Source organism: Hydractinia symbiolongicarpus, chromosome 14, assembly GCF_029227915.1.
Source record: "Hydractinia symbiolongicarpus strain clone_291-10 chromosome 14, HSymV2.1, whole genome shotgun sequence".
NCBI lineage: Eukaryota > Metazoa > Cnidaria > Hydrozoa > Anthoathecata > Hydractiniidae > Hydractinia > Hydractinia symbiolongicarpus.
The window spans coordinates 9,307,204-9,329,642 of NC_079888.1; the positions used below are offsets into that span (position 1 = coordinate 9,307,204).

Consider the following 22,439-nt stretch of genomic DNA (forward strand, 5'->3'; position numbering starts at 1 on the left):
TTTACGATGTTTTGGTTTTTGTTTTCTTTTGGAAACATAGTGTTGCGCAACAACTTGTTGCAGAAGTGTTGCGCGGAACATTGGCGAATTATTGGAAACCACGCTGAACAAGCCTATAAAAAGTTATTAAGGTGGGGGGGGGGGGGGGGTTCTTCTCGCTAGAGTCGTTTCAGTCGGTAACTTGCTGAAATAGCTGAAAAAGTTAGACTTACAAGATGAAACCAAAATTTGACGACTTAGTCTAAAACATATTATAGAATTTGGTCATAATAATACCAAGGTTCAGAAAAGGATAAATAACGTATACTAATTTCGAATTTTTATTCGAACAAATAACGTGTCTTGCTGCAAATATTAGAATTTCTAGTTTGTTTTAGTACGACCTAAACCTTATTTGTGTAGAAGCTATCAGGAAGTAGTGTCAACAAGAGTTAAATTTTTGTCAAAAAAGGCAGGACTGTGCGAGTCACCTCGGCCGGGTGTTGCCTTGGATAATTAAGCATTGCAGGTTCGAGTTCTATTGTAAAAAATTAGTCACCACAAAAAGTCACCACAAAAGATATTTTTTAGTGCGGCAACAAATCTGAAGTAGACATAGTACTAGGTATTTATCAATAGGTTCATCACATCGTTTAGTTCACTGTACTAATATTGTCGACAAGGAAAGGCAAATAACAGGAAGATAAGGGGATGAGAAAAACTTACTGGTGGTTTTACTAGCTGTTTTTAAAGAGATATTGTTGAGTTTTAAGCAGACTTTTTACTATGTAATATTGTTGTTTTGTTTGTATTTTTCAAGTCATTTAGATTGAAATATTAATGTAACGAGATAAAAAAAGACGTTCGTTTTGATAATATGCATACAAATAATGAGGTTTCGAGCTGGGTCCAGATATTTTAGCTATAGTGATCTTGCACAGGCAGCTTGTGCGGAGCAACACGAAGGTAAGGCGTTTTTTTATAATATTTTTTCTTCACCATATGTCAGTCCGTCCGTCCGTCTATTTAAGTGATCTTTACAACATCCAAATTTTTATATTATAGGCAAAGAAGATACATCTGAAAAAGACATGCCTCGCAAACAGTCTAGTAAAACAAACGATAAAAGTATTTTAGGCAAAGAAAATACGGCTGATAAAGACATTCCCCGCAAACAATCCAGTAAAGCAATCGATGAAAGTTCTCTGCAAGGTTTAAAATTATTTCTCAAACATTATGAAGAAATTATAGAGGGCAGGACAAAGGATACTGACATTGTGGGAGATGAATATCAGGTTAGTTAGAATGTTGTCATATAAATAAAATCAGTCCAGCAAAAAAAAGGCCCGGCCTGATTTTCCGAAATCTCACCTTAACAAAACACATCTTGATATCACATGAGAAGCGAGCTGGCCCAGCTAAAAACCGTTTTCTGCATTTTTTTCTGTTCAGATTATGTGTTCACGCATGTACACTTTAAACTACCTGAAAAACCTAGCAGAAAAAACCCCGTAAAGTTTAGCAGAAAAAAAGTTGAGTTCTGCTCAACTTTTTTGGTGGAATATAAGAGTACTTTCAAATAAACCAATAAAATTGTAAGGATATGTAAACAAATTTTAATCACAACGAAGAAAATTAAGCTTAAGCAAACTCCGATATGGCGTTAAGTGAATAACACATACAGCTTTCAGGCCAACGTCGTTTGTCTGTACACCAACTAAATTTAAAACTAAATGTTGATTTAATTGGAATCGCACAACCTCTTAACAACATGCTGATTTAAAGTCACCTACATCCACAGAAATCTGAAACCCAACACAAGTACCATTCTTGCGTGCTCTTTAATTAAAGTTGAAGAATTGGCTCACTCAAAAGCGCCTAAAAAAAGAAAGAAAGCACTCGAAGAAACACTGGATTTGGTGTGAGACGACGTGTAATGATTGATAGACTTAGAAGGGCATATCCATTCCTATGCAACAATAAACTTGCATCTTATGAAGAGTAAGAATAAAAATGCTTAGGAACAAATTTGTGATCAACTTGTTGGTAGTGTTAACTAAGGTATCTTCAACTAACTCAATCTAGATGCATTTTTAAGATTACTCAGCCGGACATTTTTTTCTTTTTCTCTCTCTGATTGTTAAAAAAATGAAAAAGAAATTTGTTTACCATTGCCATGTTGAAATAAAATTCATAGAAATTGGCACCAAATGGAAACTGACGATGGAAAATTCCGCTCTCAAAATGCCGGGCAGATAGTTCCGCTGAAACGGAAAATGCGTTAAATAGAAACGATCTTAATGGGGATGTAAAGCAAGATCCCGGCAAAGCGGGCTGAAAAATTTCCATGTCATAGCTCCATCCCGGCAAATCGGGTTGACTTCTATATTTTTGTGCATGAATTTATTTTATTTAGAGAAATCACATGTTTTCTGTGCATTAGAAACAAAAATACGAAAGAAAAAATTTTTATCAACAAATTTCTTTTATAAAATTCTTGATGAACATAATAGTTTTGTACATTAAGAACAATAAACAAAGACAAAGAACTTATTTAATCAATTTTATGTGATAGGGAGATGATTTCAGACCGGTAAAACAAGCCATTCCGGTAAAACAAGCCAGCACGGCTAACCGGGCTCCAGTGATAAGTCCCTTAGTTTTTACAAACATTTTTTTGTTATGTCAAACGAAGTTTTTTTGTAAAGCCTTAATCATTGCGCATACTGGCACGCCCTAAATGCTTCGTAAACGGATTTTCACGATTCGCCGTTCAATTCGCTTTTTAATTTTCATGACAAAATAAATTAGACGCCAAATTCATTGTTTACATTGGTTAACCGCGTTCTGATTGGTCTAAAACTAGCAGCGAAACCTTTAGCTGCGAAAAAGTAGGAACTGTTTGCAAAATCACAACAAACAAAACTGCGCATGCTCAGATACAATTCACCGTCGAATTCGCCGTTCAATTCGCTTCGTGAAATTCCCCCATGGAACTGTTTGTAATTATTGCTTAGAAGTATTCTGTTTTCTTTGTTTGGTTTATCGTCTGGTGATTGCTGTGGTATAAATAGCATGAAAATCATATCTGTTTTTTCTCTTTGTACGACATAATTTTTTTTATTATTCTATTATCTTGTTTTTTGCTTGATATAGAGTGGAGCTCACTGCTCTTAAAATATTTTTGCCTGACAGTTCGAAAGGTTTCCTGTTTTTCAAGAAAAGTGTGGATTTTTTTTAATAAAATAAATTTAAAAACAACGACCTCTAATATTTTTATTTGGAATTCTTTCGTTCTTTATGTTTGATCTAATTTTTTGATAACAAAGCCCTAAGAAAGCTTATACTAAAAGGTGGAATTCCTAAAAACATTTCAGCATTGATGCTAATTTTAATAAAAAAACCCAAACATGTATGTTTTCCGCTTGCAGTTTTGATTTAGTTGTTTTTGTTTTAGAAAATCAAGGAACAATCTTCAGAAAACAATACTTCTCTTTTAAGCACTGAGGGTTCAAAAGATATCAATAGATGGAAAAATCGATATAAAGATATTATACCCTGTAAGTTGGTTGTATATACATTTCTGTTCATGATTGTGAAATTTTACACATTTTTCTGCAGGGATTCTTTTTATAAGAATAATATTTATAAGCTCGATCATTGGGACACCAATTTTTATTCTTACAGCATTTTCCATGAAAATATCGACTCCGAAGGAAGCAATAACCAGGAGATGTAACCAACCGTGCATATTTTAAAAATGTGTTACACATTGGTTATTTTACTGAATATTAGCCTTTTCCTTGTTTATCCAACTATGTTTTAAATGTCATGGTATTTTTTAGTCGATTTTTTCAACAATTATTTAAAATCACTTTTAAGAATCATTTACGGTTCCAAATATCTAAAAAAAAAAAGTATGATTCTTATAATTATTTTTAGCAACTTTAAAATAGCAGTTGGAATGACAAAATTTGAAGTCGGGTTTGCAGTAATGTCCTCGTGTTTTAATCTCTTTAAAAATACTGCTTACTACGGTCATTCCTGAAAATAGTTGTCCACGTGATGTACCAAAGATCAGTCTTTTATTTGAACATTGTATCTGTGTTTTTAGACGATTATACCAGAGTTGTTTTACCGAAAGACGAATCTGGTGAAGGATCTGATTACATCAATGCTAATAGGATCCAGGTATGCATTACCATTTTTTTCTTTAAAAGAGTAAATTATGGTTTCATCCAATTGCAACATATTGAATTTATATAACTAAAAGTGTTTTTTTTTTGTCACCAGTAACATAAATTAAAGTGCAAAGAAACATTTTTTTTGGCAGGAATTTTAGATCTAACTACGAATGCTGTATTTTCAATCGCCACCACAAGTGGTTACATTGGTTGTTTCTATATTAGAGTAGCGCATTTTGAACTTGTAAGAGATTAGTTGTCGATGTTTAGACAGACTTAAGACTTCATATCTTAGGTTATGTGGTCAAATCTATACTTTTAAAACATGCTCTTTTTGTTGACTAAAGCACAAAGATTTATCATGAATTTCCTAACCTTTGTGGCCCGCGACGTAAATTATCTCGTTGTGAGGGCTCAACAAAGAATGCTATTAACGACTTTCACATGCTCTATACTTGATCTGCGTGTGCGCGAAAGTAGTGACCTTGCAGCCTGCAGGCTGTAGAGGAGTAACTATTTCACCTTTTTGTCCGTGTTGAAAAAATGATAAAAAATGGCTGGCAAACATGGTAAAAGTTGACCTGTTTGCGACATAATTTGTTGCTTTTGTCTACAATAATATTTTGTTCTTGCTGCTCAATAAATGGAAATCACATCTTTTTTTTACATTTAGGATGTAAATACAAATATGTGTTATATAGCTTCTCAAGGTCCTCTGCCAAATACAGTTGATGATTTCTGGAGAATGATCTGGCACTATGAAGTCAAGGTAAGGAAATTAAGACGTAGTTAAAAGGGCTACGAAACGATTTAATAAACTCATTCCCCGCAATTTGGAATGTAATAAACGGATCATTTAAAAGGTCAGGGTGCAATAAATTATAAACACTTTAGAATCACGTCTAGACAAAATGTTTATGAATATTATTTTTATTTTTTTTAAGAAAAGAAAAAATTTACTTTTTGAAATATATTAAATATCAGTAAATCGAAAGCTTGATTTAACGAGGGAACATAGACAACACAAGGAGGACCTGTATTTTTTAAAAAATGCTATGTTAACAGAAGAAGAAGGTCATTATTATCTCTAAAAAGATTTTAAAGTCATTGTTGTTGCTTTATGTATAATAAACTTATATCTTTCTTTGCAAAATTTCGAAGGATATAGCTAGCTACTTTAATTGGAGAAATTTTTTGGATAAATTAAGAAAAATTAAGAAATTCGGAAAACTTCCCAAGATTAACTTACGCGAATAAGGATTTTTCAGTTGGAAAACACTTCAAAATTTTTAGTATGATCGTCACTTTTTCTAGCCATAATATAAACTTTCAAAAACTCTTATATTTTACAAAAATGTTTCGTCATCAAAATCGTCAAAGAGATAGAATTGGTATGATGTTCTTCAATAAACAGATATTAGTATTGATACTAATGATAAACAGATATTAGTATTGAATACTGGATTCGATTAAAAATGTTATAAATTTTCTTTCTTGAAATAAGATTTCTAAGTATTTTGTGCATTTTAATAATAAACTTTCGCGAACTAAGAAATTCGGAAACTTTTGCGAGATAAAGTTTCACGAATAAAGAAACCCGCAAATTATCGCGAAATAAACTTTCGCTAAAATGGCGAAAAATCGCAAATTCGCGAAATTCTCTCCAATTAAAGTAGTTGAAAAGGTTTAAAGTTTATTTTATTAGAAAGTTTAAAGTAAAAGCAAATCATGGATATCCAAAATATATGTAGGGAACTTTTCTGTCATTTTCAGTTATAATTAAATGACCAATATGATATTTAACATGATTTAAGTTGTTGTCTTTGTCTTCAGTGATCATAAAAATTTCCACCGCCGTTAGCTTGACTTTCGTGTAAGTCAATAAGGTCGAAAACCAACATCCGTTTCGTAGACCCTTTAATTATCCTATTTTAATCTTAACTTCAGTAAAAATATTTTTGGCATCGGCAACCACTTTCAAGAAATTAATAGTTTTATTTTTTTATTTAGCTTATTATCATGGCTTGCAAGGAGACTGAAAAGGGAAAGGTTCGTGTCTTGTTTGTTTTTTATACTTTGTTAAACGAGTTAGCTACCTGTGTTCCATTGTTACTTGCAATATAAAATATGATTTTAACAGCCGGTTGTAAATACATTGACATTTTATTATAGTCTAAGTGTCAAAGGTACTGGCCACTAAATGGAGAGGGAATACATTTTAAGAATATTACAGTTTCTTTGGTACGTAAATAAATTGCTATTCACGGTTTTTCTTCTTAGTGTTTACTCTTTTTTTTTCTATAACTACCATAAACTTTCGAGTAAAGCTCACTCGAGTATAAGGACGCCCGAGAGTATAAATACACCCTAGCATAAGGACACCTGAGCATAAGGACACCCGAGATTATTGGAACACCCGAGTATAAGAACCCCCGAGAGTATAAGAACATCCGAGTATAAGAACACCCGAGTATAAGGACACCTGAGAGTATAAGAACACCCGTGTATAAAGACACCTGTGTAACCCCATCAACCGTGTGTAAGCCAATTAGAAAAGCTTTTAAACTTGTATAAGCCCAGAGCTTATATACGAAATTTAACGTTATTCATAGACTAACAACTTTCCTCCACTGACAATGTCTTTTTTTCATTTCTAAGTACGAGGTTAATGGGTCCGATGTAGTTTGCACATGACTGCCAAAAATATAATCTGAAACAAATAAGCTAGTATTCTGTTGGTCTTTTTATACTATATACTAAAAACTGGACCTGCCTGTGCCTTTTTTATTCCTAATTTAGTATACCGAAAGCCCGCTGGCTCATAACATTCAGATGAGACAGTTGGAAGTATCAAACGGTGAGGTAAGTACTAAAACCTAGATCAAGAAAGAAGTATTAACATATATTTGTTGTGCTTATACTTTGCCCATCTAATTTAGAAAGGGCGTTTAGTCACTCAACTTCATTACTTGGATTGGCCAGATCACGATGCACCAGAAACAAGTGAAAGTATATTACAATTGATTGAAATAGCACGAGAAATCCATTCGGAAGTTGGCTCACCCATACTTGTACATTGCAGGTATGCCTTCTTGCGCATCATAAATATGTGAATAGTTAAGATTTTATCATTCTAAATTTGTCCAAACATCCCGTCTCGTTTTAAAAGTTTGCTTTAATTCATTATGTAAATTTGATCTTTCGTTGAAAAAGTATAGCAAATAACATCGCATGCTGAAGTTTTAACCTACAGCGAGCTCTTCAAATACATGATTTTTATAAGCATGACATTTGTAAGCATCCGTAGGTTTAAATTTGGTCATTTTTTAAGCATATGATAAGCATTTATGTAAAGCCTAAGAAAACATTGTTTAGTTTTATGTTTTTTGTTTCGTGAGCGGTTTTTCTCTTTATTGTTTATATCTGAATTACCAGTATTTAGTAAGATTTAATGATGTTCAAAATTCAAAGTAAGATTTAAGTTGTAACTAATGATGTTCAAAATTCAAATGCAATATTTTTATAGCATATTGTGAGCCCTATCATGTGTTTTTCGTTAGGATATTCCAATTAAATCATTTTGCTATTAAGCATAACCTAAGCATATTTTGAGCCTCATTTTAGGCCTCATTCTCTCTATCTGGAACAATTCCTCTCCCTGAGTTTCTATCAAGATAAACTCTCTACACTCTTGCGTGTTTGCGATAAAGAGAATCTACTGTAAATCTTTTTCTTTTCTTTTAGTGCTGGCTGTGGTAGAACGGGTGCCATCATTGCAATTGATTACGCAAGAAAATTAATTCAAGATAAAGTAATATTTTTTTCTCAATCAAATACTTATTTTTTAGGATCCCCTTTTATTTGTAGTCTATTTTTGCAGAATCCTTCAAGAGAAAGCAGTGTTGTTTTGATACGACTTGTCACAGTAGAAATGAAAGAGATTTTTTAAATGCCCCATTTATATTGCAAGAAATCTTACTAGAGAACAAGTAACATAAGGCTACAGTGGTTTGCCTAATATATTGAAACATAACCAGCTTAAAATTGTGTTTGAAGAAAGCCCTCCTCCCATTTCTCAATGTTGAAGACCCAGGGGATCAGTAACGGTGTTTCAACAATGAGATAGGGAGAAGGGGATCTGTAAAATGTTTAGGGCTTAAGGTTTGAGAGAAAAATCCGTTTATTCAAATATTTATGCACACGACTGGATTACAAATTTCGTATTCATTCCATGTCCTGTCAGCGGTTAACGTAGTTTTAAGATGGTCTGAATAACGATTTGTGTATGTCTTATTTCCTTGTGTATCTTAACCCATAAACCCTGTTAATCTTACTGTTTAAAGTACAAACAAAATTTGTTTTCAGTGGAAATCTATGCTGGACTTTTTTATTAGCTAAATACAGGAATTTTTGGTCGCAGCCTAAGAAGGGCCTTTTAAAACATAATACGCACTGGTACAGAAATAGGGCCGACATTAACCGCGGGCCGTGCAAATAGGTGCCCATAAGGAAGTATGTGAAGAAGTTACATTAGTTGAAGGAAACTAACGCAATCATTTTGTACAGTTTTTAACAAAAATATGCACTTTGTCTAGACATGGTCAATTTTTTTTTATTTTAACTTTTTCTTTGTTTGCATTACAGGTGAACAATATATGTGTGTACGATATTGTCACGTGGTTAAGAATGCAAAGACCTGCTATGGTCCAAACGAAGGTAATGTAGATTGGATTTAGGAATCAATGTGGTTTCAGTTGAACCGTCAATCGAAATCCTGGCTAACATGAAAATTATTGATGTACAATAGGAAATGAGAAAAAAAAGTTTTTTTAGAAAATGTTGAAAACACAAGAGAAAAATGCTTAGCTACAATGTCAATTCAGTTGATAGAATATAGATTAAATATACATTTCGCCCTTTTTCAAGCAGCAGGGTAAATTCTTACCTCAACCAAATAAGTTCTACGAGCGAGCCAATCCTATTAACTTGATTTCCACTGCATAATTGTTTGTTTACCCGTGGAATGATTTTGACGCTTTTTTTAATCGGAAACGGAATGCCGAAATGTATTAATACACATTTCTCGCTACCAATCAGCAGTACTTCATTGTCTATTCCTTATATTTATTTTTTTATTTATTTATTCATCACTTTGTTACGAAAGCCATTACAACCTTTGATTTCCACTTGTCTTCATACTTTTTGCGTGTCTTTTGATGGCTATTTTGACTTACATGTGATAAAATTTTACATTTTAGATACAATATGAATTTATATATGGTGTAATACGTGAAATGGTAAAATCAGAATTAAGTAAATATGCAGCCGCGCCGAAAGACACTCCTATTTATACTAACATTGTAAGTAAAAATCACATCTTAACCGCTTTTACAGTTTTTATTGACTTTGCAACTAGAGTCATAGAACGACAGCAGTCTACCGGTTAGAACTACACATAGAAACCAATTTGCCAAGTCTCTCTAGGAAAAGGAATTACTTTGATAAACCAGATGATAAACATTTTGACTATAGGTAACATTCAACACAACAGGTGGTAGTGGCCTTAAAACATTACACAGCAAATATTGCAAAATCTTTACATTTGGCGTAAACAAATAACCTATGTTCTTTACACTGTGAATGTTTGTTGGGTTTTCACATAATTGCTTCTGAAGATCTTCAAAAATTAGATCTCTTTCTTACAGTCTTATATCTATAATTTATGCGCTCTTTGTAAGAGTGAAAATTACCCTTATTTTTTTGTACAGCACCTTTGTTCACGTCCTACAGTTTTGGCAGCATACATCCAGAAGCACCTCAGAATTCTAAGTTTATTTTGCAGTAAAAGTTTAAAGATTTTTATATTAGCCAATACTTTAAAATCCTCCAAAAACATTAACAAAGAATAAATACACAAAAATCAAATAAAACCTGCTGATTCTTAACTAAATTTACCAATGCTTGTATAGAAAGTAATGGTAACAATGTAAGGCTCTTCTGTGTCTTCAGATGCATTTATTCTCAGGAAACAAGCTTGGTTGTAACTGTTACAGTTCTTCTGTAACGTCACATGCGTTCTTTCTCAGGAAAGTAGCCGGATTGTAACCTTTAATTTTTCTGTTAAATCTACGCATTTTTTCTCAGGACCCAAGCACTGATGCAATGGAAGTGTTTCAAGAATCCAAAGAACATGTTAATGGTGATTACACGACATCTGAGGAAAATAATTTAGAAAAAAAAACATCTAATTTGAAGGAAGGGCAAAATACAATGCAAGGATATAAAAAAAAATCGTCCGACCGTTCCCATGGAAGACATTCTAAAGAGAAAGGATCACGAAAGAAGCAATCTGATTGGGTAGTGGTAAGCGTTTCCAAAACAAAAGAATCAGGCGCATCTAATGGAGCAGACATTGCGCAGGAAATAATAGCAACGCATGCCAGAGATTCTAGCAAAGGTAATCTCGCTATACATTTTGTCGCCTAAAAACGGAATATAAGCAGTATGAAATTCAATTTTAATAGACAACAAATCACTATGGCAACAAGGAAGTTCTGTGCTGAGAATGCACAGGTTAACGTTTAGTCCTGCTGGAGCTGGTACCGTATATATACGGGATAGCTACTGGGGTTTTACAGGCCCGCCCAGCAGCGTCACAAGCAATTTCAACAAACTGGTTTTGCTCAGATCTAGTAGCAAGACCAAAACACTGTCTTTTAAAAAGAAAGCCGGAGTCTAAAAGCGCTTTTTGGTTAATTTTCGGCCCTTTAAATTTAATAGTTCATTCAAAAAATCTCTCCACAATTTTTTCTAAATCCGAGAATGGGCATGTTACAGGTCACCAATGCAGCACTAAATCACCCAAACACAGTTTTGTGTCATAGCACACTTAGAATGCACTCAATGAATTTGAGACACATCGAATGCTTGCAATCCTTTCTTTTGCCAAACTAAAGTCAACACCCAACTGGGTTGCCCAGGGGGGAGAGGGGAGGGAAGTTTAGGTCTTTTTCTATTAAATGAGCCTGGATTGAGCATCTAGTTCGTGTTTGTTCTCGAGTTATGGTCAATTGAATTTGGCAAAAAAGGCTCAAATCCTTATAGGACAGTTTTAATAAGAGATAGCACACGTACACTAAACAACTTATCCCAATTTCTCTGGTGTTTTCTAGTGTCCATTAAATATAATATTTCACCAGCATTTTCTACTCATACCCAACTAACCAAAGGTTATAAAGTACGCAGGTTAGAGCTTACAGAAACTTGTTTCCTGTCGAATTGAATCAGGAGAACGAGCCTCTCCGAATAGCGGATACCTCTAATTAGCAGATAAAAAGTAATTGAATTAAAGATGTCTGTTAATTAAAGAGTCGACTGTAACACCTTTTTCTCATTTAGCATAAATAAAACGGACTGTATTTACTTCTTTTTCCCTACTACGTTAGATTTCCCGATGACGGCTAACCACCAGAGTTTTGTAGATCCCGGTCAACAACGACATCAATGGCCAAAGTATTAGAAATCACACAAACAAACAATTTGACCAATATGTTAACTCCAGAATATGGAAATTTTATGATTTATGAACAACTGACGCTGTTAAAGATGGTGCAATGATATCGCCGTGAATGCATGCAATTGGTGGATTAATAAATACATTGCACTGTTTGGAGTCTCCTTGAACATATTAAACTTTCAAAAGAACTTTGTTACACTGTGTTAGTTGTAAATTTACTTCCCTGTTTTGTAGATAGACATAGTTTTAGAAGAATGATGTTTTTTAGAAGTATTAGCATAAATTAAAATATAACAAATCAAATGTATTCTCTCGTATTTGTACCCGCGTAATCTGTCCGTTTGTGAGGCGAAACGGTTTCGTGCTACAGCACGCATAAATAATTTATCCACAAGAAAACAGATACGACACTTAGGCGATTTTAATTCCCGGTCAATCACGAATTCCAGAATTTCAGCTTTTTAAGGAAGAGCAATAATACTTTTCCAAAAAGAATATATATGATTTTTACCATATAACAAAGAAATAGGCACAATTTATTTAGCTCTTTTTCAAAGCCTATACATATGATAGAACTGAAAACCTCCGACCACGAGTAGGGTTAATGCAACCTTGTCTCCGGGACATCTTGCATTTTTTATGACTTCGGGACAGTGATCGCCATCTCGTTATAAAAATAGACAACAGGCGCTGGGAACGAGGTTGCAGTCAGTGCTCGGGATTATAGACTAGTATTCAATCCAATGTGACTTTTCAATGGATTTCATATGTCGTCCATAAATACTGCGACAGGCCGCCTATCGAACATGTAACAAATACAAAAATGCTTGCAATATCAGTTTTCAACGCATTCAACAAACATTTTAGAATCATACATCTGTGGCTTGTTGTTGAGCTAGCTTTGCGTACACAATTAACTATATTATAATGTTAAAAGCTAAACATTATAAAGTAATAAAATGCGTTAGCTAGGTTAGCTAGATCTGTAACGTTATGAATGTGCAGGACAATTTTAGAAAATACACTTCGAGTTTTGTGGCCAAAAAAGGTGAACGGACGTAAAAACATTATAGCTAGTTCCTGATCACAAAGTACGTTCTTAGCCGAAATCTTAATTATATTGTTTAAGATTTATGCGTGGCTAGAAACGTCTCTATGATAATAGCTGTTTTCTGTCTGTGTGTCCGTAAGAAAAACGTCGTCTTACGGACATGCCACATACCGTGTAATTTAAAGACGAGTGACCCGTTGATTTTTCCTCGGGTTAACGGCTAGTTATGGAATATTCCCCAAATGTAAGTATCTCACAAATACAAAGTATTTTGAAAACAAAAAGGTCAATAAGGGACCTTCAAGTATTTATGGAGCCTGTTTCGATACACTAGATTCAAGCATTTTTAAACTTGTTAAAGTTACTTGTCACTGTTTATAGCGGACATAAGAATTAGTTTTTTGGTCATACTGAAACTCTTATTGTTAATCGTCGTTCACGCCAGCTGGACTTTATTTTTGACGGCGGCGTAAATTATACCGTATTTTACATGGTAAAATTTTACCGTATTTTACATGCTAAAAAGTGTAACTAGCAGATTTTAAATGCTCTTTGACTGTTTGATGCTTTCGACCATATTTGTATGACAGCAAAAAACTACCTCTGTCAAAAAAACTTTTGTCTAAAATTGTAGCATAACGAGCGTCTACGGAAAAAGTTAGATTTGGTTGTATGCTTTACGAAATCACGTGTTGTTACGCTTCGTTGGCGCTCAAAAGATTCATTAAAGTTTCTTTGTTTCATGAATTTTATTCACTAATTTTTATCAATCAGTGTGCTGGAAGAAGTCGTGCAAAAAAGTTTTTAACAAAGGTAAATTTATTTAACATGTTGAAATAGAAAACGTTTAAATTTCAAATCCTTTACGACGGATCGTACAGCTTGGAATAGGAATATGGCCAGTAAACATTCTTTTACGTTATTTATTTGTATTTATCTGTAAAAGCTAATTGGTGTAAGCAGTTTATATTTTAATTTCTTTTCATTTCTGGCTGCGCTACATTTTGTACATTTATTGTATCGTGGGAATCTGATGGGCTTAGTTATTTATGTTTTTTTTTTGTCTTTGTTCATGTATTTTTTTCCTCTCAGTGTGTGACTGTTCTTCAACAGACATAGCTGGATAAAAATGTGAAAGTATCCACAAGCGCACAGCCTTGGAAATAATGATTGGAGAAATGTCAATTTTTTAGTTCTTTCTCAAAATGGGCAAACAACAAAATTTCAATATGGTAGGAGCATAGGCCGAGTAACAAACGTCGATTTAACAAATTTCGAAGGTTTCTATTTTTGAGTTCACAGAAACTTGTTTGATGAAAGTAAAGATTATGGAAAGGAGTTTTAACTATTGAGTAACAACGAAATGAGGAGCCGCTGTGTTCTTGTAACACTAATCATGAAATCATTTCAGAGTGCTATCCATCAGGCCAAATTAAAATTTGTACAAAGTTAAAGTTTCTTATATTTTACAGTAGTGGATCTTTCTATCTTCCTAGAGTTGATACGCAATTATTTTTTAACTTAGATCAATTTTTAAAGATATGCTGAAACTTATTCGGCGCAATGAAATTAGCTGGAAAACTATTTTAGATATGAGGTGACAATGCCAGGGTATTTCTTATTAGTTATAGGGATAGTTATATAATTACGCATAGAAACACCGCTGTACGCAATATAGTAAATCTGTACTAAACGCCCACACTCACATGTGCCACGGCATTTATCTGTACTAAGCGCCCCCACTCACATGTGCCACAGCGTTTATCTGTACTAAGTGTTAATTTGACGTTCGGCACTCGGTTTTACCGGTAGTTTCTTACAATGCTTACATGAGTGGTTCTAAATAGATAAAGAAAGAGACTTGTGCTCATTTTTGCGTAAACATTACACGGTAGCCTGGTAAAGCTTTGTATCTTTAGTTTTCAAGCTTGGCGAAGTTTAACGACTCAAAACTCAAAGCGTTTCTATAATGGAGGTTTTTTGAGGCTTTCAATGGTGTCCGCTATAGAAAGGTTTCAGTGTGTTAGATCCTAAATGTAAAAATTGGAGCGAGATAGAATTAAGGCAGAGCAAATATTTGCTTAAATTTCAAGTAAGTAATAAATTTTCAATAATAAAATTACACAACGCATTAAAAATAATTTCATATCTAAATTCAGTAAAGACTTTCCTCGAGTGTTATCGACAAAACTTTAGCGTACATGTAGTAGCTACGAACAGAAGTTTTATCAACATCTAACTGAGAAAATTATACCCTTACGTATATTTGTCTGGTGAACAACCAGACTTTAGTTTTGAATGTTGGTCAGTTATTGGTTTATTAGATTGTATAATATTTTTAGTGGACGTTCGCTGGGGGCGGACGTGTACTGAAGTCAGGTCTTTAGTAACGGACGTTACTAGCGGGTGTTTAATAGAGACTGGATGTTTTCTGAAGCACTTGCCGTATCTGAGAGCTGCAATCGTGAATAAATACTATTTGAAAATATAGCTAAAATTTGATATTCGGCCCTTTTTTCACAATAAATTCGCCCGAAATTGTGCAGAGAAGACTATGCTTTAAGAAAAATACTTAGCGAAAAAACACAGTCAAAAATGGCGTCGTTCTCCTTTGTTGGAAATATGCCTGCTTCAGTTTTTTTAAACACTCGATACTAAGCTGCACGTTTCCACAAACTTCCCATCTGCGTCTGTTCTACCATCTTTTAATTTTCTTATGACGTCACCATATAGTAACATGTTCTTCCGTTTTATAATCAATAAATACTCCACTTCCCGTAACGTCATGTATCGAAATATTCTGCGAACTGTGACCGTTTTGCCATAACAAAGAAATCTAAATATATATCCTGAGATCGTTGTTACCAACCCAGTTACTGAAACGGTAATCCCGATTACAAAAAGATTCCATAAAACAAACAAGGTGTATTGATATAACGTGTTTGCAGGAACCTCGCATCGAAGAATTTCCCGCCTGTTATCCTCTGTTTCAAAACTGCGAACTTCACATAACCCACGAGAGGGAAGCAAGATTTGACCTATCAATGAAAAAAACATGTTAGAACTCCTTCACTTTGCCGTTGTCAGTTGTTTTATAATTTCATTATAGATTGCACATTGTAAGAAAAATAAACATGATTTTTAGAGGCATCCGTGGGAAGAGAAAGAACTTTGCATCAGTTTCAGAGAATCTGCTAGGTAGCTATGTACTGATTATCACTAGCATAATATCTTTCAAAACAGACTGTTCGCTCGAGCTAATACACAGAAGAGCCTTACAAATTGAAATTAATTAAATTAAAATAATATTAGACCACAATGAAAATTTTATCCTGTGATTGTTTATTTTTTAGTCACAAGACCAACGTATAAATACCGGACATTAATGCCAGTCGAAGGTACCAATCATAATCACTGAAAATAATCACCTGACAATAACTCGGACAAATCCCCCGGATATGATTACTAGTGTTGAAAGCAGCACACAAAGCACTGGGCCCTTTATGGCACTTCAAGTTTTTATGAGAGTCCCCTTAATTTATTTTAAATAATTTTTAAATATCCTTTATTTCGATACTACTCTACCAAAGGTACAGCTCTACATGGAGTTACTACAGCTTTAATCAAGGATACAAATTCAATACCTGAGTGTTTATTTATATTTTCTTCTATTTTAGTATGATTGCCAGTCTTGAAAAAAATTCTTCCATACCCCTCATAATTTCCGTTTAAGAGGTAACCCGTGAAACAAAACGAAAACACATTTACAACAATGTAACTCATTTGCACGAGTATATTCAACCAAACTCGAAGTCTTAATCGGTAAATCGGGTTCACATCGTAATTGAAATAATTGTAAACTATCCCAACAGCCTCTTCTGTGCTCTCCACAATTGCGTGCAGACTTATTAGATCCGGATTAACCATTTTAAATATCGGATACGGTAAATAATATATCAGAGCCAATAACCCGATGTAAAACGGAAGCCACTGATATTGTGTATAATAAACCTTTGTCATTGGCTTACACTTTGAGTTAGTACTTAATTCTGTATGTGTAGCGCATGGCTTGTTTATTAAATTCAGTCCATCATGCTTTAAATTCTTCGGAATACCGTAATAAAAACTGTCTTTAGATTTACCGGTCATTTCTTCATATATGAACAGTCCGGATGACCAACAGCTAGCATGGATAAAGTCTTTCTTCTTAATTAATTCATCCGGAATGGAACAATTCATCCGGTTTGTGAAATACTCGATGGACATCACAAAACTGACCAAGATCAACATATACACCATGAAAAGTCGACTGAATTTATCATACGCTGTATCGACACTCGCATGTTTCTTACCTTTCGTCATAGTCATGTTTTCTATAAATTTTTATCACACGAATTTTTTTTCTACAAATTTAAGACAAAGAATATTACTACAGTCAGTTAATCTCTTATCTGTGTTCTTTCTTTGTGCATTAGAGCTGCGCTACGGACACGCAAAATGCGATATTTAAAGGACGGTGAACCTCTGGATTAACCCAGGGGCTACCGACTAGTTTCCTATTAATACCCTTAATATGTCTGTGCATTCTTCTGTGAGACTAGGTGGTCAATAATTCGAAAACCGCATTATAATTGCACTTATATTAATAACAACCGTCCAAACAAATTTTATTGATGCATGAACTAGCGATATCGGAAATCTAAACGACAGCCAAAACTCTGAGGACAGGAAGAATCGTGGATTTAAGACTCCTTTATCAATGCTTGTATTTTGTATGTCTAAAATGGCTGCGCACAAGTTAAATAATTTGAAGACGGAATAATCAGTGGTTTCTCCCACAAGTTAACAGCTAGTCTCTTCTACTAATACCAGTATTCTGTCTCCCTGCGGTTTTTTAGCCGTACTGCAGAATCATGAAATGCGATATTTTAAGGACTGGCGAACCCGTGAATTTTTCCACGTGCTAACGACTAGTCTGAATAAATTTTAAAGGATAAGAAATTGCTACTGTTATTTAAATTTTATGTCTTCAGTCATTTTGAATTTTAGCTTATGTTCTTAATAACGAAAAATAAAGATAACAAACATCACGTGTTCAAGTGACGTCAATTCAATTTTCCGTGATCAGTCAAACAAAAAGCAGGATAAAAATATAGCTGCTGTCGAATATTTGTAGGAACATCAATGGTTCAACTCAGATTTCCTTGTATTTGTTTGGAAATTATATTGAATATTTCTAGCATCATCGATGTTCAACTCGTATTTCCCCGTACTTTCATAAAATAGTAAATATATAGAATAACAAACTTTCTTCAATTAGTAAAACAAACCATAAGAAATGTCAAATTTAAAAGGATCACGAGCCATTTGACATCTCATCTTACCTGACAACTTAACACTTGTATAATTAATTTAATACTCTCCAATCCTTGTCAATCCATCCAGCAGGATTACCACCTGATGAGAATAACAATGTTCTCGTTATCAGTTAGCACTGGATTAAAAAATAAGCTTACAACAAGTTTTCCTTTTCTACAATACCCCGATATAATAGTTCATATCATTGCAAGCTAATAATATCAATACCCTTAACTCTCCTCCGTAGTGCTGGTAATAACGGTTTTAATCAAGCGAGTAACAAACGTGTAGTATTGACGTTTTTATTTTATTCGCTCCTGTTGTTTCATTAGTACTGGACGGTATTGTACTGGATTGGTAAGGCAAATCTAAGTTTAGGTTCAAACCTGAACTGAAGCTGAAAAATTATGTTGGCGATAGTTCATATAACATGTGACACCTTTCAATAGACGTAAATTTAGACGAAAGAGACGTTCTAAAAGAAAGCAAAGTAAGTTAATCAAAAGCATAGATGAACAAACTGAATCAACGACTTTTAAAAGTACTTAATTTTTTGAGGATGTTGACTGTTGGCCATTGAGTTCTTCTTTTGTGTCAGACATCATAGCTACCAACTTTCAAGCTGCATAAAATATTTGTGGTAAAATATGTCTCTTTAATAATAGCCGTATTTTGTCTGTGTGTCCACGAAAGCCGCGTCCCGTAACGGAAACACGAAATTTTAAAAATGCGCACCAATACCAAATGTGGTATATTTTTGTTCACTTTGTTGCAACAGGTTAATATAAAGGACGGGCGACCCCGTGGATTCTTCCACGGGCTAACAACTATCTCTATAATAATAGCCGTTGTCTGTCTGTCTCTGCGCGGACCCCCGCTGCGTTAGAAAATGATGTTACGGAATCACAAATATCAAATGCGATATATTTTTATCCACTTTGTTGCGACGGGTAAATATAAAGGACGGGCGAACCCGTGGATTTTTCCACGGGCAACAACTTCTCTATAATAATAGCCGTATTTTGTCTGTTCAAAAGGGTTACCGATGTTCGTTTGATCTTTCCGCGAATTTTTAGAAAACAGGGGGTTGTTTAATTGGAAATCTAAATAAACTACAGAAATTAATTTATTTCCTTACATAATTTAATTAACTTAATTGATAAACCTCTAATTTAAATAACAAATTAAGTGATTAAAATGAATTCATTATTTAAAAGCGCCATTTTAATAATAACTTACCCCCGTGACCTTAATCGCCGATTCCGCCCAGGAGCCACAGAAAACAAATAGGATGGTTTTACTGACAGTTTAACTGACTTTGTTTTGACCGCTCGCACGTGTATACCAATCAAAACGCCTAATTCTTTGAAAAACCAATCAAGACTTTCGCGGCCTAGACATGCCAACGAAGAAACATGATGGTCATTTTAGTTTTTAAAAAGTAATGGTGGTCAGTGTTGTTTCTAAGTCTGTTTCACCTTTTTGTCTTCTATAAAGCTTTTTATATTTGTAATACTTGTTTTTTTTTATGTTCTAAAATGTGAAGATAAATATATTGTCACGTTTTTTAGCTACGTGCAGATCTTAAACGCACGAGTTTTAGGATTTTTGGCTAGGAACGAATATTTTGAAGGCTACTAGCTACTAGCCTTACTTTTTACTAATTTTGTGTGGTATAAGAGGTTTTTCTCCAACCCAACATTTATTTTTTTGTATTTATCTCATATATTTACCTAAAATTCAGTTTGGCTATCAATATCGCAATATTCTCAGCAATAAATCTTATGCTAAATGCAGTTTAGCTAGGTAGCTATACATCTTTAATTATTTTCTTAAAAATTTTTTTGCAAACAAAATGGCTGAGCAATTGCTTTAGCTGGAGGGGTAACGACAGGCTGTTTCCTGTGTTGTCATTCAAACCGAAGTTGTGATAAAGTTTTTTTGGAGAAGGGTACTGTTCAAGTCTGTTTAACTGTACTAAGCGGTCAGTGTTAACAATAGCTTGTTTTTGGAAAAGGCTGTTACGCCTATGCGGGTCAGCCCACTGTGACAATTAATTTTTAAAACTTTCTTGGGAATCAGGCCTGTACGAATGTCCAACAATGTTTACCTGGACTAACCGCTTAGCCCTGTGTAAGAAGCGAAGGACTGTTTCTTGTGTTTTCATTTAAATAGAGTCTGCAAGAAAGTTTTTTTCAAAAGGGTATTATCCCTATACACCTGTGTAACACCATTTAACTCTACTAAGCGCTCAGTCCGGTGTCACGATTAATTTTTTAACTTTTACAAAACTTATTCCGCAAAATAAAATAATATTAACCTATTGTTTTTGTTATGACAGAGTCACAACGGTTGTAAACTGTGTTTTTATTTCAGCCTTTGTTGCGGGAAAGTTATTTTTTGAAAAATATGTTACAGTCGCAACACTATAATGGCGTGCGCGCTTCACTCGATTTACGACATACTGCATACCTTTACTAAAGCGCTCCACCTGACTGTGTCGTACAAATTGCAGTTCTTTATAAGAGCTCCTTAGGGCGTTTAACAACAGTTACTTGTGGCTCATCCCGGCGATTCGACGTCTCGTCTCTATTATAATAGCCGTATTTTGTCTGTGTGTTCAAAAGGGTTACTACATCCTGTTACGAAAAACGAAATGTGTGATATATAAAGGGCGGGCCACCCCGTGGTTTTTTTCACGAGTTAACGGCTAGTTCTATATTACAATACTTGAATAAGTCTATCACTGTCTGCCTGCCACGTAAAATGGTAGCTAAGCTGCGCATCGCTGCTTTTATTTGACCACACCTACACAATGCTTAGTATCAAGAGCTCGCCGTAGAGATGAAGTTGTTCTTATCATTTATTATTGGAAAGAATTTGTCGTCAAGCAAACAACATAATTTTTTTCAGCTAGGAAAGACTTTCCTTTGAAAATTTTCTACGATATTGTAGCAATATGTAACTAAATAATAAACAGGAAAATATTGAAAGCGAAGAAGGACTATTTCTGATCATTACTCTCGCAGGCAGAAAATTTCGCGTTTTGCGGTTTTTTGAACAAACTAGTCGTTAACCCGTGGAGAAATCCACGGGGTCGTCCGTCGCGTTCGCTCGTTTTTTAAATTAACCCGTTGCAACAAAGTGGACAAAAATTTATCGCATTTGATATTCGTGCGTATTTAAAAAATTTCGTGTTTCCGTTACGGGACACGGCTTTCGCGGACACACATACAGACAGACGACGGCTATTATTAAAGAGATTTCGCGAAGAAAACTTTCGCGAATTGAAGAAAAAAGTTATTTACACGCAAAAAAACTTTTGCGAATGAGCTAAAAATAAGTTTTTTTCTATTTCCTTTTTTTTTATTTCCTTTTTTTCTTCAAAATTCTTCAATTTTCTTCAAATTCCCACTCAGAATCAGTTTCGTCATCGGTTTTTCCATCTTCATCAATGTACCGCGGAATTTTGCTACCACATAACTCAATTTTTTCTACCGTGTTATTGTTATGTTACCGTGTAAGATAGAGCCGTTGGCAACCTTTCACAGTTGTGAATATTCCACTTGTTTCAGCGCAAAATAGAAAAAAGGAGTAAACTGCGGCAAGTACTGGAAGAAATAAAGATATTAGAGAAATGTTTAGCGGAGGAAGAAAGAGACGACACTTGTAATAGAATGAGGAAAAGATTGTATACGTACTAATAATATCCATCCATTTGTCATTATTTTTTTTTGATAACAACGAATTTCATAGACAGGCTAGAAATTTTTTTTGCGTGAAAAAAACTTTCGCGTTTGTCAAATCAGCTATGATTTCGCGTGAAAAAGCTTTTGCGTTTTGCTGTTTTGAAATTTGTAAGTGTAAAAACTTTCGCGAAAAAGGTCCAAAAACGCTAAAATTTCTGCCCTTAAATTAATGTTAAAATCTAGTGTTTTTTACCTACATTTCCTTTCAGTAATCATATTCGTTTATGACAGTAATATGTACGCAAGTAAAATAACACTTTATTGGCTACCTTGTGTGATAATTAAAAAAAAAAAATTAAAAATAGAGTAAAAAAAAAGCCTACTTTTAAAACAACGCCCAAAAACATTTAGCCTATAATGTAGACAATTTTGCCCACTACAATCTGCTCAAATAGCTCTGGAAAAATCACTTTTTTTTCTCTTCCTTTTCCTTAGTTGTTGGTTGGAGGTGTTTTCCAGAGCAACGGACAAAAATTGTTGGGGTAAATCATCACAAAATCAACACTGACTGTAAGAGAGAGAAAGCCTATAATCCGTTTCTCCGATAATTTATAGGATTTTAATTTTGGGAAAATTATTTTCCCCCAAACTAAGAATAGTCT

General features: G+C 34.2%; 2 protein-coding genes across 2 annotated transcripts; one reads left to right on the forward strand and one right to left on the reverse strand.

Moving 5' to 3' along the window:
- The first annotated feature begins 395 nt into the window (after positions 1 to 395).
- Positions 396 to 11,986, forward strand: LOC130625955 (tyrosine-protein phosphatase non-receptor type 18-like). The gene is made up of 14 exons (XM_057441079.1): positions 396 to 945; positions 1,045 to 1,274; positions 3,437 to 3,539; positions 4,094 to 4,170; positions 4,837 to 4,932; positions 6,174 to 6,212; positions 6,336 to 6,404; positions 6,963 to 7,025; positions 7,103 to 7,245; positions 7,908 to 7,974; positions 8,808 to 8,879; positions 9,422 to 9,523; positions 10,308 to 10,620; positions 11,609 to 11,986. Exons 1-14 carry the CDS (start codon positions 870 to 872, stop codon positions 11,680 to 11,682), a joined length of 1,524 nt encoding a protein of 507 aa, XP_057297062.1. The 5' UTR covers positions 396 to 869; the 3' UTR covers positions 11,683 to 11,986.
- A 1,630-nt stretch (positions 11,987 to 13,616) lies between these two features.
- Positions 13,617 to 18,463, reverse strand: LOC130626021 (uncharacterized). The gene is made up of 2 exons (XM_057441133.1): positions 16,375 to 18,463; positions 13,617 to 15,768 (listed from the first exon to the last, which is right to left on the reverse strand). The coding sequence occupies exons 1-2, from the start codon at positions 17,096 to 17,098 to the stop codon at positions 15,371 to 15,373; spliced, it is 1,122 nt and encodes a 373-aa protein (XP_057297116.1). The 5' UTR covers positions 17,099 to 18,463; the 3' UTR covers positions 13,617 to 15,370.
- Positions 18,464 to 22,439: the final 3,976 nt, after the last annotated feature.